Source organism: Dunckerocampus dactyliophorus, chromosome 4 (assembly GCF_027744805.1).
Source record: "Dunckerocampus dactyliophorus isolate RoL2022-P2 chromosome 4, RoL_Ddac_1.1, whole genome shotgun sequence".
Lineage (NCBI taxonomy): Eukaryota > Metazoa > Chordata > Actinopteri > Syngnathiformes > Syngnathidae > Dunckerocampus > Dunckerocampus dactyliophorus.
Window position 1 is genome coordinate 13,422,263 of NC_072822.1, and position 18,287 is coordinate 13,440,549.

The 18,287-nt window shown below is 39.9% G+C and overlaps 2 protein-coding genes across 3 annotated transcripts; one reads left to right on the forward strand and one right to left on the reverse strand.

Annotated features, from left to right (window-relative positions):
- Positions 1–1,757: 1,757 nt before the first annotated feature.
- nol6 (nucleolar protein 6 (RNA-associated)) lies at positions 1,758–17,321 on the reverse strand. Of its 2 annotated transcripts, none has more exons than XM_054774948.1 (26): positions 17,175–17,321; positions 16,460–16,663; positions 16,267–16,383; positions 15,997–16,176; positions 15,333–15,501; positions 14,786–14,932; positions 13,771–13,934; positions 13,352–13,472; positions 12,323–12,381; positions 12,119–12,220; positions 11,928–12,043; positions 11,669–11,846; positions 11,301–11,423; positions 11,076–11,224; positions 10,756–10,831; positions 8,156–8,296; positions 7,938–8,055; positions 7,675–7,829; positions 7,402–7,565; positions 7,131–7,283; positions 6,922–7,019; positions 6,652–6,776; positions 2,979–3,068; positions 2,695–2,895; positions 2,352–2,453; positions 1,758–2,241 (listed from the first exon to the last, which is right to left on the reverse strand). In XM_054774948.1, exons 1-26 carry the CDS (start codon positions 17,211–17,213, stop codon positions 2,092–2,094), a joined length of 3,441 nt encoding a protein of 1,146 aa, XP_054630923.1. In that variant the 5' UTR covers positions 17,214–17,321; the 3' UTR covers positions 1,758–2,091. The 2 variants fall into 2 exon arrangements, with proteins under 2 accessions (XP_054630923.1, XP_054630924.1); XM_054774949.1 differs by having other exon boundaries at positions 1,760–2,241; positions 14,798–14,932.
- Positions 5,860–6,616, forward strand: LOC129180456 (cocaine- and amphetamine-regulated transcript protein-like). Its single transcript, XM_054774950.1, has 3 exons — positions 5,860–6,077; positions 6,169–6,252; positions 6,338–6,616. Exons 1-3 carry the CDS (start codon positions 5,931–5,933, stop codon positions 6,443–6,445), a joined length of 339 nt encoding a protein of 112 aa, XP_054630925.1. The 5' UTR covers positions 5,860–5,930; the 3' UTR covers positions 6,446–6,616.
- Positions 17,322–18,287: the final 966 nt, after the last annotated feature.

Sequence of the window (18,287 nt, forward strand, 5' to 3'; positions counted from 1 at the left end):
TGGCAAAAACGTCTGTTTCACCACTCACCCCAGGAAGACACTTTCTAATAAATTAATGATTCCATTCATCTAAACACAATGCATTATTGCACAAGACAACAACAAGATCACACGTGTCATTTACGTATCATCACACCGGGTAGGATTGCACAATTTTATAGCGCTGTTGATGCGTTTACTCCTGTTTATAAAAAGTGAATGTCTAGTACATTTCCACTTTCTATATAATTATGCAGGGCTGTAGTCACAACATGTCAACAGCTGCATGTTTTCACAACACATGACACTCGCCTTTGTCAGCATGGCAGTTCATAAATCCACCTTATAGTATGTTCTTGAGTAACTCATGATGAGCCCAAGCCGCCATGCCGTCTGCCCTTAATATGAGAAATATGCCAGGCATCTACACTGCATGTTGCAAAGGACAATTTAAAACAATATAATGCATGCTACTTTAAATGTCTTATTACATTTGCAGTGCAGTAGCATTCATTTTGGTCCAAAAAGATAGACTAGCGCGGTAGACTTGTATTGAGACCACAGATAGGGATCATGACCTTTCACCTAATATTTACAGCTGTTAAGGACAACACTCAGCATCCCACATAATTACACCCTTACAGTAACCGGCGTAGCATTTTTACAGGAAGTCTTACGCCAAAATGCGGATGGCTGTGCCAACCAGCTGGATGCTGTCACGCAATTAATTCAACCTAACGTGACAACTTCCTCTTATGTTTGACAAGCATGCTAAAGCACTAAAGCGAGAGCTGTTGTTTTCAGTTGTTGGTCGGTTTGTGCGTCAGTTAGCAGATTACACATCTCTACAGTACATCACATCTGTTCAAGGTATTATGTGTTTGTGGCGTTAGCTTATTTCATACCAGACATGGTAGCGAGCCTTCATATCATTTCTTTAAACAATTTTTTTACATCTACCAAAGTTACAAACGGTTCTTAACTAGGAATTTGTTGTGTTGATAGGCAGACCTCAATCGTTCTGCTTAATATGCTTTTTTCCACTCCATTGGTCACTTTTTTAGGTCACTTTTTCTCAAAGGGTAAAAGGTTTTGGTTAAGTGATGCTAGGGACATTACAGTATGTCACAAAAGTGAGTACACCCCTCACATTTCAGACAGTGTACAGCTTGGATAACAGTGTAAATTTGCTATCCTCTCAAAAACTCAACCATTAATGTCTAAACCGCTGTCTGGCAACAAAAGTGAGTATACTCCCTTATGTTAAACTGTATTAAATCGGCCCAATTAGCCATTTTTCTCTGGTTAGTCTCACAAGGCAAGCTGGTGTGTTAAATATGGTGTTATCTCTTCCACACGCTCCCACTGGAAGTTCAACATGGCACTGCATGGCAAAGAACCGAGAGAATATAATAAAAACAATGGTTATTCTACATACAAATGTTCTATGCAATAAGATTGCCAGCACTCATGTGGAGGTACGATATAATATTTGTAGAAATGGGAGGTCGTACTCACGTGTGACATACTGCATGTACCATTAGCCATTCTCTGGCCATTTTGAATGAATATAATAGCCTAAAATGGCAAAGCATCTTAACATAATCCTTTAAGATTTCAGTTTTTACATTTGTCCACCGGATGGCGCTACTTAGTGCCTCTTCTGTAAGGCAGCCTTGCTACTGAAATTGTAAGAGTGTCTCTACTGATGTGGGATCATGTAAATGTAAATAAATGTGTTAAAATTTTTTTTTGGTAAGAAAAATTAGACTATTTAAAAACACTGCCTTTAAAAGGGATAAAACCCCCACAATAGAATTCATACTTGATATGTGGAATTATTAGTGTGGATATGAAGGTAACTTAAGAGTTAATAAACTACATACTTCATATTTTATATGTCTGTATTTCACATCAGCTGAAATAAATAAGCAGGCCCAGTGATCCTGTTTGTATATTTATTAGACATGATGCAGCATGGTCAAAAACAGTCACTTTTTTATATATGTATCAAAACATTATTAATTCAAACTTTTGTTGTTGTTGTGTTTTTAAAAGCAAACACAGCATATGTATCATGTGACGAAATGTCAAACACTAAAACAGAGTTGACTAAAATGACCATCTTTCAGTACGGGCCTCCACTGATTTGACCAAGTCCTTTCCAATAATCCTGAAGTCCTCTAGTATCGCTTCCACATTGGGAACGGTTTTTCCTTTGTCATCATTTACCTCCACACTCCTGGCTGACATCTGGGATGTCTACCGGAAATGATGCAGAACATTCCGTGGGTCAGTCAGGTGTTTTATTTGTTGTCACTTACAGTCACACCCTTAAAAGCTATGTTAAAGAGCAATGAAATGTGTTTTACCTTAAAGGGTAGTGGGGCGAATGCCTTTGGCTTCCATAAAACAGCGATCACGCTTCCTCCATAGGGATCACAGAAGAAGAGGGCCAGGTCTCCAAATGCATCCTTGAGCAATTTTAAATGATTAAATATGTGAAAATAAAAGTATGAGCAACACAGTGTAGCCCACATACTGTACCTTCAATCAATTACTGTAACAGGGAAAGTGACCTACAAATGTATAAATTGTTTTCACAAAGTGCAAAAAGTCCTCGTTGTTTTTATGGGTATTTTTCTTGTTTGCAATTCAGTGTGTTGGCAGGAATCTGCTGACAACAAACTGTTCCTGAAGAATGCAAACACTCACCCGCAGTTCTGCTAGGTAGAGGGTCACAGGGTTGTAGTCAACGACGGGCATCATCCCACCCGACTGAGTCGCACCGCCGGGGAGCACACCCCTGCCGAAGTTGACTGTTGGGCGGTCCACTGCCTGGCCAAGCAGGGGGACCTGCTTAGGGTTCAAGTAGATCAGCACATCGTAGGCATCTAGAGGAGGACGCATGGCCACCTATGCATTCAAATGGAAACCTAATCAAACTTGATGTATTGAGAGTAGAAGCATTCGACTGATTTGATTTCCCTCAAACTAACCCTGACATCTTGTATCTGACCACCATCCATGAGCTGACGTTCCAGAACTTTAAGACTCTCAGCAGCCACCATCATCACACGCTGCAGCATCTGAGGACACAGACATACAAACTAAGCATTGCAAGAAATTGTTTTTCTTTTCATAACGCAATGCATTTGTGTGAATTCACAATGAATGAGTCAGACTGGAGATTGCCCAAAGAAGTTCCCAGGATTAACAAACTGTCACCAACCATGACTGTATTCGTTTCAACTTGTCTTGTAAAAAAAAACAAAAAAACAAAACAAAACAAAAAAAAAACAACACACACACGCACACACACCTTAGCCTTAAGGAGATGATGTAATTTGTGCTCTGGCCCAAACCAAATACAGTGGAACCTCTAAAGTGGAAAACTTTTTGGAAGTTAGACTGAAATTATGCATGATGTCATGTCAGATCTCAGGAAATCTTGTGAGAGTTCATCTTAGCTACAGGAGGTGTAGTTTGCTTTTTTGTGATGCTGCCCACACAGGGCTAAGTGCTGGCAAAAAGCAAAAGGACAGTGACGTGCGGTGAGGTTCACTGCTGACTCCTTCATGACTTTGGAGGTTTTGTTTATATTACCTAATAGAGGTTGCTCACTAAGAGGATAACAAGAAACAAAGAGAATAATTCACTCTTGTTTTCAAATGCTGCTTAGTCCAATTTATTTTTTATTAACTGAAAAACATCTGTGGTGTTACCTTTTATTCATATATAAAATACATGCGCCCTATCCTTCTCCGGGAAAAGTACTGGCACTTGTGGTAAAAGCCTGTCCACCTTCTGGTGAGTTTGGATATATAATCCATCTTGGCAGCCAAATTCATTCACTCAATCAGCAGAGAATATACTAAATATTTTGAATGCGTTTAGCTTGCTGCTCTCCAGCTGCTGCTGCTGTCAAAAAAAAAAAAACCTTGGCTTTTCCCCTCTATGGAAGGACGACAAGCAGCGTCAAGCATCTTTCAACTCACGCACGTCCGCATCCCTTCATGGTGAGGTCGAGCACTGCAGCGCCTCCACGTATGACATTTCTCTGTACAGTCGTTCCCTGCTTACCCTGGTTAATAGGTTCCAGACTTGACCGCAATAAGTGAATTTCCGTGAAGAAGGATTCAATATTAATAAATGGAATATTTTCATAGTTATGGCATAGAATACCTGTTTACCAGTCTTCTAAATATGTTTTTTTAACATTATTAGAGGCCTCCATACATGAAATATCACTCAGTCACGTTTACATTTTAATTACCCAATATAGAAGATATAATCAGAGAAAATAAGACATATTAGACATAAAAACACATAACAGACTAACACGTTAGCGGTTCCTCGTTTTTTCTGGACAGCGTACTTCCTGCAGTGGTTATGGTCTCCTCAAAGTATTGTAATGGTGGCTTTAAATGACTTTACACTCGTAGTACCCAATGTAGTAGACATAAGAGTAAATAAGCCATTTAAGACGCAAATAAAACTCCTGTGTGTCACAGTAAATGTGTTCCCTAGAGGACTTTAGTGGCAGGTGGACAGATGTGTGTATACCTTGGAGGTTCAGAGTTGAGTTTTAACTTGTCATGGGTTCATGCTCTAACAGTGGCAGTATTATAATGTTATTGTGCCTGTTGTGAGATCATTTAAACTTATAATAAATGCCTTTTCTATCACTCACACCTGGCCCTTGTCTCACCAAACACAGACACCTAGTGGCCAATGTAGAATACTACATTGTAATTCAAACGCTTCTTCTGCCTTGTATTTGCATCTTAGTTGATTGAGTTAGTTCATTTAGCCATTATTATTGGAAATGCTTAATTTAAAGTCAAGAATAAGTACAATTTGCAAAAAAAAAAAAAATCCACTCCATTTTAGTGTTTGACATTTTCTCAAAAGACAAATATATTGATATATTTTTTAAACTAATAGGCCATATTGAACCCCACAAAACAGTGAACATCTATTACTAACTTTGTCAAAAAACTGTGATAATGAGGGCGCAATGTTCAAACCGCAATGTAGCGAGAGACGACTGTATTTTATTGTTTGATTAACCAGAACAGCACTAAGCCGAGAGGAGATACTCACTGCAGTCTAAGTTTATCTTTCAGCCCCTCTATTTGATCAGGAAATGTGCAAATTCAGTGATTTTTACAAATCATACAGAAAATATATTTATAATACAGTTCAATTGACAAATATTATATATTCTGTTATCATTATTTTAGTTTCCTTTTCATCATGACAGGTGAGGCTGTGCCTGCCCTGACTGTATGTCACTACAAAGGAGTGATGATGACGACCATCGAGGAAATGGATGTTACTTGCTGTTTGATGTTATTGCCCCAGCATTTATTAAACTCACAAATAACCATTTGGGCCCTTTGAGGCCAAGGTATAGGTCGAAGGTCATGGGCACATGTTAATTACAATTTAAGTTCATTTTCTTCCTTACTTTCATATGGTAAGTCAAGAAGAAGAAAGTAAGAATGTTAGCATATTAGTTAAAACACTGAAGGATTTTGATGCAGCTGTTTAGTAACAGATTATCACCATTTCCATTATTTTATGTGAACTATTGCTTCAAATGAGGTCAGTCTCCCCCCAGTGGTCATTCACAACGACTGCTACAGTGATGTTAGTTAAAAAGATCAGACTTTTTGCCACTGCGGTGTGTTGATTTTCTTTCTAGGAGGACTTGTGAGTTCAATCACAAGAGTATGGTTCAAATCTAACTTATTCAAATTTAGAAAAGTCTTATGCAGTGACCATTAGGTTGACAAGCCCCAAGGCGACGCCTCATCAGAACGTCACAAAGCCCAAAGTTCCTGCCCTCTGTCACCCTTATAAGAGGATGCTCTGAGGCTCCTTGTTCGTGTTCTGGGGGAGAGTCAAGTGGAGCAAGGGAAGCTTATCTAGGTCAGCTACGCACCATGGCAGCCTGGTGTGTTTACCTTTTCTGCATGGTGGTGTGCGCCACAAGACCCTTTTACGGTGACGCTCTGATCAAGACGGCGGAATATAAAGCTAAACATTTACGATATTTCATTACCACAGAGGACAGCAACGAAAAACAACTGGTGAGCTCACTTTCTAAGAGTTCTGATTATCCATGACAACTTTTTTTTTTTTAATTGTTCATCATGCTGCGCATGCATCATGCAATTTCAGATCACCGATTTACATGATGTTTTGGAAAGACTCCAGACAAATCAACTTGTATCCCTCAGAAAAAAACAGGGCCACCTGCCAATGGTATGTGACGCAATAAGCCCACCAAAGAATACATCTAATTAAGACACAAATATAATTATGACTCTCTTGTGTATTGTTTGTCCAGTGTGATCCAGGAGACCAGTGTGCACTAAGGAAAGGCTCCAGGATTGGGAAGCTGTGTGACTGCTCCCTGCCGAGAACATGCAACTCTTTCCTACATCGTTGTCTCTGATCCTCTCTCTTCTTATATATAATGGCTAAACAAGGTTGGACTGTAAAAACATATGTATTAATAAGTGTTTTACATTGTAACTATAAACTTACACACCATTTACACACAAATGCTTTGTTATACTATAACTGTGTGAAAGTATCAAGGTATCATTTAATAAATGAATTATGCACGTGCTTTGCACTTGTATTTGTTTGTCCACTGACCTGGACAGTTGGTGCTCGCTTGGTCCACAGAGACACTTTTGTGTCTTTAGGCGTTGCTATAAACATGACAGGCAGCGACTCCCGGGAGGCCATGAAGTCATTCTTGATCTCTGTGTAGTCAGCCGCTACACGTGAGGAGAGGAGAACAACAATCAGAACTCTGCACTGGCAACGGACAGGATGTTAAAGTATGTCAGATGTGTAAATAGAAGGAGGTCAGCAGGCGTTTGTTTGCACTGAGAGGAAAGGAATATGTGTGAGAGTGCTTGCCTGTGAGTTGCTTGTTGAGGTTGACGACCAGCGGGTTGTTCCTCCAGTCAAAGGAGGAGAGCAGATGAAGGAAGCGAAGGAAGCCCACCTGAGGAGAACTGAAGGGGACAGGGAAAATGCATTCACATGACCGACATAGCAAGGAAAAGAAAGGAGGCCAAAGAAACAGAAACAAGGCTTAAAAAAAAAAAAAAAGGAGTGGTAGTTACCCAGGAGGGGTGAAGGGTGCAGGCTGCAGGAAGAGTGATGCCACTAGGAGATCCGCTGTGTCCTCTGTGATGTCTTCGTTGAAGAGCTGCGCCCCCAGCCAACGTTTGGCTAAGCGACACACTGCCCCAAAACATGGGTGTTGTTGCTGAAGCCTGCCAACAAAGAGAAAACCTAGTAAATAGCCAACATTTTCCTATGCTAGGAATGATACCCAAGCCTCTTTTACACAAAATTTCCATTTTTCAAAACCCAAACAGCACGCTCTTTTACCCATGCAGTGTGCTGGTTATTAGAGGCCTGTGTATAGTCCTCATCTCCAAGCTCTGAGCCTCCTCATTGTCCCTGACAACCAGCAGCCCCTCAGCATTCACATTCTCCCTGAGCACTTGGGGCTCCCGATGGTATGCCACCTGGATGCGGAACGCCAAGCCGTTCTAGAACGACAGGTAAGATTAACAACAACAAAAAAAGCTTCTACTGCAGACTTACAGATTGGAAAAGATGGATATATATCAATAAAAAACAAAACAAAACCAAAAGTACCTTCCAGACATCTAAGTGTGTGGCATAGGCTCTGCATGTATAGTTATGCTTCATCTTGAGTAACTCTGCCAGGCGGATGTGGAAGGCAGCTCTGATGTGGCGGATGGCATGACGGTCGTGAGGCCACTTTCCACTCCCCTCCATGTGACAGATCACTGCAGGTTACCAAATGCATCAATTATGTCTTGTGGAGCTGACACAGAGCACACAACGCCATATCACATAAGTCTCGTTCAGACCGTTAATGTAGTTGACCTACAAACCTGTGATGGGGCTGACATATGCAGGGCAGGGTTTATCCTCCTTTGGCACCAATGACTGAAAAGCTCTTTCTTTGTCAAAGAAAGAGTAATCAAACTTCAGTGGGATAGGAGGGAAAACCTACAGAGCACAGCAGAAATGTCAGAACATTCATTTAAATTGAAACAATGTAAGTTGATCTGGGTGGGACATGAACAGCAATGAGGTGATATGTGTTTACCTGTGTGTATCTGAGTGCCGGGTGAGCTCCTTGCACTGATGTAATAGAGAGAGGGAGACCTTCCAGTTTCCAAAGTTTTCGGCTTAGGTCATCAAAGGATTGAACCACATGTAAACTTTCCTCCTCACCAGTACTTGGCACCTTGAGTATATACAGTACACAAAAAGCAAACACTTGTCACCCCCAACATTTAGCACAGCTACACATTCAAACGAGACCCAAAACAATAGCCTTAATAAAAATGGTGTAAAGTTGTCCCTCCCCACATTGCAGTTCAAATTTCACGGCTTCAGTCTATCATGGTTTCTCAAACGTATTCATTAATAATGGGTTTGCTCTACCAACTGTGGGTAGAATGTATGCAGCAATGTACAATATATATTTACTTGGTATGGCTCGAAATAAAGAATTCTGAATCTGAATAAATCCTGCAGTTTCATGGTTGAATACGACCCATTATTAACCAAAAATATGAATATTTAAGCAAATTGTAAGTATTTTGTGCTTAAATTAAGCATTTTCAAAACATAAAAATGGCTAAATGAACTGGTTGAGGGTTGAATTTATTTATATAACACATTTCCAACAGTTCAACTGTCCAAAGTGTTGTACAACAGCCAATAAAACACAAACTACACAATAAACACACCCAATGGTGAAACAGTACAATCAACAACAATCGCTAACAAATGTAGACAATAGCCAGGTTAACCTGCGTTAAAAGCTAGTCCATAAAGCTAAGACTTCAATAAGGGCTTAAAACGCTCCACCAAACAGAAAAAGCCCTTTCACCCTAAGATTTAAGTGGAGCTCTTGGCACGGTTCAAACCAACCGTGAGCTGGACCTTATTGTTAAACAGTAGTACGCGCAACGCACATTTTTCCTGCATGGGTATGCATTGTCGCCACCACTTCCCACATCCGTGGAGTAGTCGTGGCATTATTTGGGCAGACTATGTCCAGGGCGACGCCACGCAACAGCAGTTAATCCATTCATGTGAATGAGACACGCTTGGGATACACACCGCCCGCATTGTTTAGCCATAGGTTGCGGTGCGTTCACGAATAGTTCACAGAAATTACACGTGCCACAAATTTAGAACATTTTACAATTTTCTTTGCGCACTGGCACGCAGCCCTGCAAAGGTTACACTTAAGTGTTGTTTTCGTCAACGTTGACGAAATTACTTAGTTGACGACCCTTTTTTTTCCATGACGAAAACGAGATGGTGACGATTATAAACATGGCTCTTTGATGATTAAAATGTGACGAGTCGTGTGAGTTTTCCTTAACAAGATGAGACCGGACAAAAATGTTTATGGGTGGTCTATCACAGTGGTCCCCAACCTTTTTTGACCCACGGACCGGCTTGGGTTCCCACAAATCTCCGGCGAAAATGGGGGTTTGCTACATTATAGCAAACTAATGTATCTTATTTATTATGTAGTGTGTAAAACTAAGTAACATCAAATTAAAAGCACAAAATGAATACACACCCACCATCTACCAGTATGAGCCTAGAGTTTGTTTTTCAGAGAGAAGATTATTACATCACTGTTTGATGTGTGGTAAAAGGCAGTGTGCTAGCATGATTTAACTTGAGGTTGTGCATCAACATCCGTGCAGCGTGGGAGAAAGTTGGCACATGCACAATGGTGCATTCAAGGACTGTCAAACAATGTGGGACAGGTCGCCGCTAGCAACAACATAAACATGCAAAAACTATGGAATTTATAACTGTATATTATTTATTTTAATAAATGACCAATATTTCCAAAATTGGCATGCATTTACCTAAAATCGAGTCATTTTAAAATTCATTTTAATAAGTGTATTTTTTTTTTTTTTTAATCACTCCACCTGAAAGTTTTCCATGACTCGGTGGTTGGGGACCCCTGGTCTATCAGACATTTAAAATGCATGACATTTCTACCCATTTACTACCTGTTTAAGATATGACATACCTACGTTTGATTTTGTATTCACCTGTACACTTTTACAGGCGTACTTTGTAAACAGAGTTCCAATACTTGTTGACATAAATTATATTTTATTTTATTTTTTCACTAAAACTGACAAACGTTTAGTTTTCGTCAACTGAATCCTATTTTTTGGCCGTTTTCGTCAACTAAATCTGGACTAAAACTATCACATACAGAAATGACTAAAATGTGACTAAAACAAGAAGCATTTAAGTCCACAAGACTACAACTCAAATAAAATGGCTGCTAAAAACAAGTGCATACACATACTTCACACCTGTTTAGCATGCAAAATTGCGTACCACTGTGGGGGACAAAAAGTGTGCAAGTGTAAACGAGGCTTAACATGCATGAGTCTCACACAAACAGTTGAGTATCGCATTTTAAAGATCTGACCACTCATGATACTTCAAATGCAGCAACTGACATCTCGTTGAGTTAAAAAAAAACAACATCAGGAGGTTGCCTACAGCCACAGCTGCCAATGTTGATGTTTTTTGGTTTTAAAGACCTCGGCAGTCGTTTGCTTTTGGAGGCCACGCACCTGGAGACTACTGGTGGTTAATTGAACTGAGACGTTAGTTGGAACTTTATGATATGGCTTATAAGATTTTTACCTGACTATTTATCTTGATGACGTCATCAACAATCGCCCCCACATAACGCACACAGGACTCTGGGATGTCTGCATGCCTGCAAGGAAAAGTGACATTTAAGAAGTCTCAAATGAAATAATATGCATTTGCTTAATTTTTGTCAAAAAGAAGCAGATTCAGATGTATTTAACTTGAAAAGATGGTGTTTATTATTATTGCTGTTCGTCTGTATTGACAATGAGGAATCCGGAATTATGAATGTAATTAGTAGCTAACAACTGCATAATTAGCAGGGCAAATTATGTGTATAGTAAAAAAAAAAAAAAAAAAAAAATACATACAGCAAGAGTAGGTGTGTAATGATCTGTTGGGGTACCAGTCGTTTCTGGCACACCGTTTCTCCTTCCCACACGACGGCCTCAGTGATGGCACCGTCCTGAAAACGACGCAACTCAGAGCGTGCGCCCCACAGCTGCCGGAACTCAGCCGCCTATTAGAACACCACATCAGTATCACTTTTGCATTCACTTGAAAGTCTACTTCTATACCATTATTTGGCAGGATACCTTGGGGCTGTCCGCTGGAGGTCCTCTTTCCAAGACTGAGGTTTCCAGTTCAGGTTGGAACAACAATCCAAAGGAGAGAGGAGGCTGGGCTTTGTGCTTTGGGGGTTCACTTTCCAAGGACCACTGCCATATATTTCACAAACAATAAATAAAGACTGTGTGCGTTCCACCTCTTTTGGACGACTTAACAGCCTTCCAGTACAAATACATGTTTTGTAGCTAAATAAGTCATTTCAGTCAGTACAGCATAGTAGAGTGTACATCACACCAAAAGGATCAGTTTTCATACACCTAATTAAGAATCTACGTGTCTGTGCATTTGGATTCTGTGTCATCTGCGTAAACACAGATAGTGTGGTGCCACAAACCTCAGGTTCAGGGGAAAGAGAGTGAGTGAGGAGACTGATCCTTTGGCCGAGTCCTTTCTGAAGCAGCGACAGTATAAAGGGAAGTGCCGTTTGTACATAGTTTCCACTCTGGTCCATCAGCTCATTAAGGAGGTTCAGCTTCTTACAGCTGGACTGCAGTTTGACAAGCTCACACAACCTTGGCGGGATATGACGAAAGTCCAACATCAACATGGAAAACACTGTTGATTCATTTGGTAATTAATATTGACAGTCATACTGGAAGACATGGTCACTGGTCCTCATCATTGGTTTAGGGGTCATGAGGAGACTGTGGAAGCCATCCACTGTTGGGTCGTCCCAGAACTGCATGGATACTGACGCCTCATGCTGCAGCTGAGAGATTCATTTTGCTGGGTCATAACCAGTCGCCCCTTTGACAAAACATTATTTTTTTAGAATCTATTGTACCTTCTTGTAGGTGCAGGCAGTCATGTCAGCACACATGTTGAGGTGTCCAGACGGGTCGATGAACACAACCTGGAAAACATTGTGAAAGTCTGCCAGTGGTGGCTGAAAGAAAAAAAAAAAAAGTTAAGGTTTTAAAGGTAAATGTGCACTTTAAGCTATGAATGAATGGCAATAAGAGGTTTATGTTTGAAGTAGCCCACTCACTGCCATCGAGTCAGGATCTTTGGCTAAGCTGATTCCATTCGTGGTCAGGTCTGTGGATGCTGGGAATTTGAAGAAAAAATTTAGCTTTTACAGGTTTCCTACGGATTGTACATTGCAAAGTTCCATACTTTTTCCAGACTCAGTAAACAGATGTCTATCATAACAGCTGCAAAAATTAATCAATGAGTAATCGAGTATCCAATTAATCGACAACTACTTTGGTATTAGATTAATTGCTTTTTGGTTTAAACATGTAAATGTCCCTTGATTTCAGCCTCTCAAATGTGAATATTTTTTAATTTCCTTTCCTTTTTCAATTTCCAAGAAAACAGCCCTATTAAATTGCTTCTTAGGCAAAACAAGATGACTTTGGAGAACAGTGGTGGACATGTTTGCCTCTTTTCTGATATGTTGCAGACCAAACCATGTTGATGTTGATTTAGTCTGTCTAGGGCCCAACCGATTACTTGCTTAATCCAAACAAGTTTCAGATTAACAATCTAAGAAAATAATCGTTAATTGCAGCCCTAATATAATAAATAAATTATGGAATTCAACGTTTGTTTTCATTATTTTGAATGTGTATGCCATTATGTCACCATATAATTTTGAGGAGATTTTAGCTAGGTCCTGTAGCTCATACAAAGAGTTGGAAGAGGATAAGAGCAGAGAGCTGGCTATTCAACTCATCAATCTTCCCAAATGTTTCGCGGGATGTGTCGCCTGCTGTGTGCTCTCACACAAACATCTTAGCTGCCCTAGCAAGCCCTTCAGAAAAAATCATAGATTAATTTCTTCTTTTTTCTTTTTATTCATAATGCTATCTTTTACAAAACAAAACAGTGGTAATAGTCTTGGAAACATCAATGTTTTTCCACACTAGAGTTTCCATTTTCTGTCGTTTTCCAGACCTGGAAATTTATAACAATCAAATTCAATACTTTCCACACTTGCGTAGAAACCCTGCTTTTAGGACAGGATTTATTGCTGTCATTTGTATTTTTACAATTACAGATTTTGTCATCTTACCCAGAAAGTTTAAGCTGTTTCGCAGTAATTGATAGGAAGTCATGGTGTTGCTGATCCTATGTGTAGTCAGAAGGAATGCCAAGAGCATGGAGGCCAGAAAGCCGTTAAATGACCCAGTGCCCTAAAAGAAAGTAAAAAAGAACATAGTTGGAGGAAAATTTTGTTGTTGTAGGTACAATAGAATAGAATAGGCTTTTATTGTCATTGCAACGTGCGACAACAAATTGTGGGGGTGTTCCTCCACAGCTGTGCACTTTATAAAAATACAGTGTTAAAAAGGACAAAATAAAAAAAAAAAAACACTTAAAATACATTAAAAATAAATATCTTCAAGGGAAACCACATATCAAACATACAAAAATAGTGCAATCAAATACAAAGCCCTTTGCAAACCTTGAAAATGCAACAAGCAAACATACTTGGTCAAGTTCTCGTTGATGGAGCCAGACTTTGAGCAAAGCCACGCCCTCAGGAAAAGCGGAGCACTGGGCGCTCACAGCAGACAGAAACTGTAGGTGAGCCCTGGGCAGCAAATCCCCTAGAAGGGAGCTATTGTAATGTGGAGTTGGAGGTTCATCAATCTCTGGGAGGAGGGGGAAAAAAAAAAAGACGGACAATGCTCATAACAATGCCTGGAAGAACACAGGGAGTGGATATATAATAAATATTAGGGGTGCTCCGATCAATTGGCCACCCAATAGTATCGGACGATTTCCGTGAAAAAGCACTGTATGGGCTTATGCCCATACAGTGCTTTTTAATGCAGATCACCTTTGCCGATCAGCTCCGCCCCATTGCAGCAGCCAGCTTATAGCGACCACCTCCCGCCCACTTTCCCTTCACAAAGCCAAAACAAGCATGCCTGCCGTGCGGGACTTCCTGTCATTGCGAGCGTGATATAAGTTTTGCGGGCAATTGGCAGGGTGTGACGAGTTTTCGTATATACCATAAAGTTTTCGATGTCATCATTGCTCGGGCGGCGGCTAATTGGCCAAAACGGGGGATAGGCGCACGTGTGTGCGTGGCAGTCGGAGGTCTAAGGTGGATAGACCAAAAATGTTGGCTTCGTGGGACTGGATGGCCGGCAAGCATATTCGGTTTGTTTGGGTTGAAATAAGCTAACAAAATAAATGGTACAAAAATGAGTAGCTCTTGGCCATTTTCACGTTGTAAAAGTAGCTCTCACAAGAAAAAACGTTGGTGACCCCTGATATAGCCAATACTAAATTTTAAAATTTACACCTAATCTATGCGATTGGTATCGGCCGATTTCACTCATGGATGATCGTATCGGCAGCATAAAAACCTGATCGGAGCATCCCTGATAAATATACAGTAAAATGTCATAATAGGACATATTGAATTGTGACAATGTAACCACGTAATGTTCCTTTATGTAACTTGTTAAGCATGACTGAAACAAATAAACCATACCAAACATCTCACCGGACTCTGTATTATTCACCCCGGTGTACCAGCCTGTCCTTATGTTATTCATCTGAGGGCGGAAACGACTGGGTTTGAAAAACCCAGGAGGTGGACAAGCATGAAGTCGGACCGTGAAGGCAGATGAGTCTTTACCTAGAGGGTGGGATAAAACATATCGCACATTAGATATAATTTTTTAAATACTTTCCAACACAAAGTCACATTTGTAGAATACAGTGAAACCTCTACAGTTAATTGCACAACAGGTCGTAAAACCTGGAAATTGACCAGTGATACAGTACTTTACAATGTTAAAATGCTACTTTAAAAAATGCCTACGTCTCGATTCCGGTCGACGTTACGTCTTTAAAGGCAGTTTTTCCTTGTGTCACCAAACTGCTTGCTCATGTTGGGTTCAGTTGTTTTTTGTTTTTTTTTTATGTACGAGGAGCATGGTCCTCGACCTGCTGCATATGAAACTGGCCTTTTGATAGCATCTGTTGTGAATTGGCATTATACGTAGATATACAATTGACTTGAAATAAATGAATACCTGGAGGTCTCAGCAGTAGAATGGGACGGAGACGATTCCCATGAAGGCACGAATAGGACATGGCTCCTATGTCTGAGGAGGATGCCAGATACTGTGCCAGACCTGCCAGGTATATAGCTCTTTTCCTAGGATACCTCTGGTTTAAGAAGTCTTTGCAGTGGAGGGCATCCTAAAAACAAAGAATCCCCCCAAAAATAATTGTATTGTCAAGAAGGCATGAAAAAATAACATCATTATGACCCAGCATCAGGTTATACAGTCATCCCCTCACCACTTCGGCAATATTTTAACGTCGCTTTTTTTTATGCCATGTGATCAACCCACATTTCATTTGAGATATTACAAGGAACTTTCCCAATGCTAACGTGTAAGTTGTTATGTCTTATTATCACATATAATGTCTCCTATATTAGGTAATACAAGTGTAAAGGTAACTATAAGGGTGTTATTTCATGTCTACAGGGCTCTAATAATGGTAAAAAAAAAAAAAAAACGTACTTAGGTCATAAACAGGTTTTCCATGTTGCAACTACAGAAATATTCAATTTATTAATATTGAATCGTACTTCACGGAGATTAAATTATCACGATTGGGTGTGGAACCAATTAACTGCGGTAAACGAGGGACGATTGTACTATGAAAAAGCATGCATGTGTTACTTACAGCTGGAATTGTGACAGCCAGGTCCACCACAGCACGTGGTTTAATGCAGGTACCCAAAGGGTAACTTCCAATTACATCAATAGAAGCGGGAGGTGCCATGTGGAATTTGCCCTTTTGTGTTTTTGGAAGCAGAAGAATTGGAACCTTCACAGCACCAGACAGCCATGACAGGTCATTTACCTGAGATGACAAATATTGTGCAGTATTATTCAATCAACAATTGTGATTCTACCTTACACAGAGAACCACATTAGGTAAAAGAGTACACACCTCCACCTCTGGAGAATGAGGTACAGCCAGCAGAAGCTTGGTGACCGTCTGAATAAAAGAGTCAATTTGCTGTTTCCTGCGTTCACTCAATACAACTTCTTTCAGCAGCTCCTCCATCTGTTATTGGCCATAGAATATATTTGTCCATTTACTGGTTGTCTTCCTCATAATGTTGATAACTCAGAGGTCATACCTGCATTTTGAGCAAACTGCAGTGAAATAAGCTATCCGCCTCTTTCAGGTGGTTTAGCTCCTCTACTGTTGGAGGTCTGTACAGATCGCTTCTGGACAGCTTCACCGGGTGATACATCACCTCCTCAGCTTTGCTCTTTTTCATTTCAGAAGGTCCGTCATTGTCGTCCTCCTTCATGCCTCCGGTCGATTCTGACGGAATCATCTAATGACCAACATAACTTATTGCTGTGGTACTATATCACATAACAAACGGCCTTTGTCAAAACGTACATGTCAACATGAAAAGCATTCAATAAACTAAAATCAATATTCATGACAAATATTCCCTCACATTTCAAGACATTATTATATTTTAATTGCACTCACGTTATCTGTGCTTTAAACTTTTCATTACGATATTTAATTTTGTAAATTAAATTGGTCTGTATTTGTAGCTACTATATTTGCTTATTGGAAATTACTTAGATATCGAAGGAATGACCACAACGTCTGCTGCAATCACATTTAACGCTGCCCTCTAAGACGCAAATGAATAGTGTGACTTTAATATACCAGCAAAGGTGTTTGGTGATTAATTTTACTAAGTAACGCTACTGCACCCCTAATTTTGAAGAAGTGTTCAGGTATCCCGCTGTGGATCTGGGACAAGAGGCTAAGTTCGTAACATGTCAATGTTCCTTTCATAAATTAAGTCAAATAAATTGTAGTCTTACCTCTATTGACGCCTCCTCAATTATACGTTTCTTTTTCATGACCAATCTGCACACAAAGTGGAGTTAAATGTAATATTTTTTGCTTATCGACAGTGTGCGTTGTACTCTACTCAACAGTTCTCACACATGTGCAAGGGTCACATAAACATGCTTGTTTGGAAAACATTATCTAACTGGTCTACACAGGCGGAAGTAACCATGATTGGTTTACTGCTGTGAAGTTTCCGGTTGGCTGTTTCAAGCGGAGTCCTGGTTCGACGCCTTTGTTTCAAGTTAGGTTGCATTAGCAGAGTAATGGCACAGCTGTTAGTTTTACCGATTTTTTTTTTTTATTGTACTTGCGGTTTAACAAAACATGAATGTGCCATACTTTCTATATTTTCATCCGTGACTTTCCATTCAATTTATTTATCGTAGGGTGACCAAGCGTCCTGTTTTCCAAAGACATGTGCTGTTTGAACGTACTGTCCTAGCTGTCCCCTGGTTTTTTTGTATATATCTTATATAAAGTGATGAAAATGTCCTGGTTTTCACCATTTTTCATTGGGCCATTAATTTGAGCAGAATTAGGGCACTCAGTTGCATGTGATGTAATTCCTGAGAGGCTTTTTGACTGTTGCCAAAGTCACAGAAAGCCAAAGAAGCAAAAGTTCATCCTCTGAGGCTTGCTGAATTGAAGTCTCCTAAAATTGGGGACGTCTTGCACAAGGCAGTTAAATTTCCCAAGTTCTTGCGACCTTAGAGGGCGCAGTTTTCCTGAAAATATTGGTTACATTGGAAAACTTATCATTTGAGCTCAGGTCCCTTTATCATTCTGTTTTTGGAATCATTTTCATGCTAGTTGTTGAACGTTTTTCCTTTCTCTTTGGTTATAGTATTTTGTAAATGTATCCATACAAACAATTCGTACTTTAAATGTATTGAAATTATAAGACATCTTTGAGTAAACGTCAAGTGTCATTTGACGTCATTTGTCTCATTGCTGGACTGAGTGTCCTGGTTTTTGGTAATCAAAATATGGTCACCCTATTTTATAGAGCAAAAGCAGCGACATTTCACAGCAGTTGCATATGAATATCTATGTAACCAAGGATGTAAGAGTCTAGTAAGTAT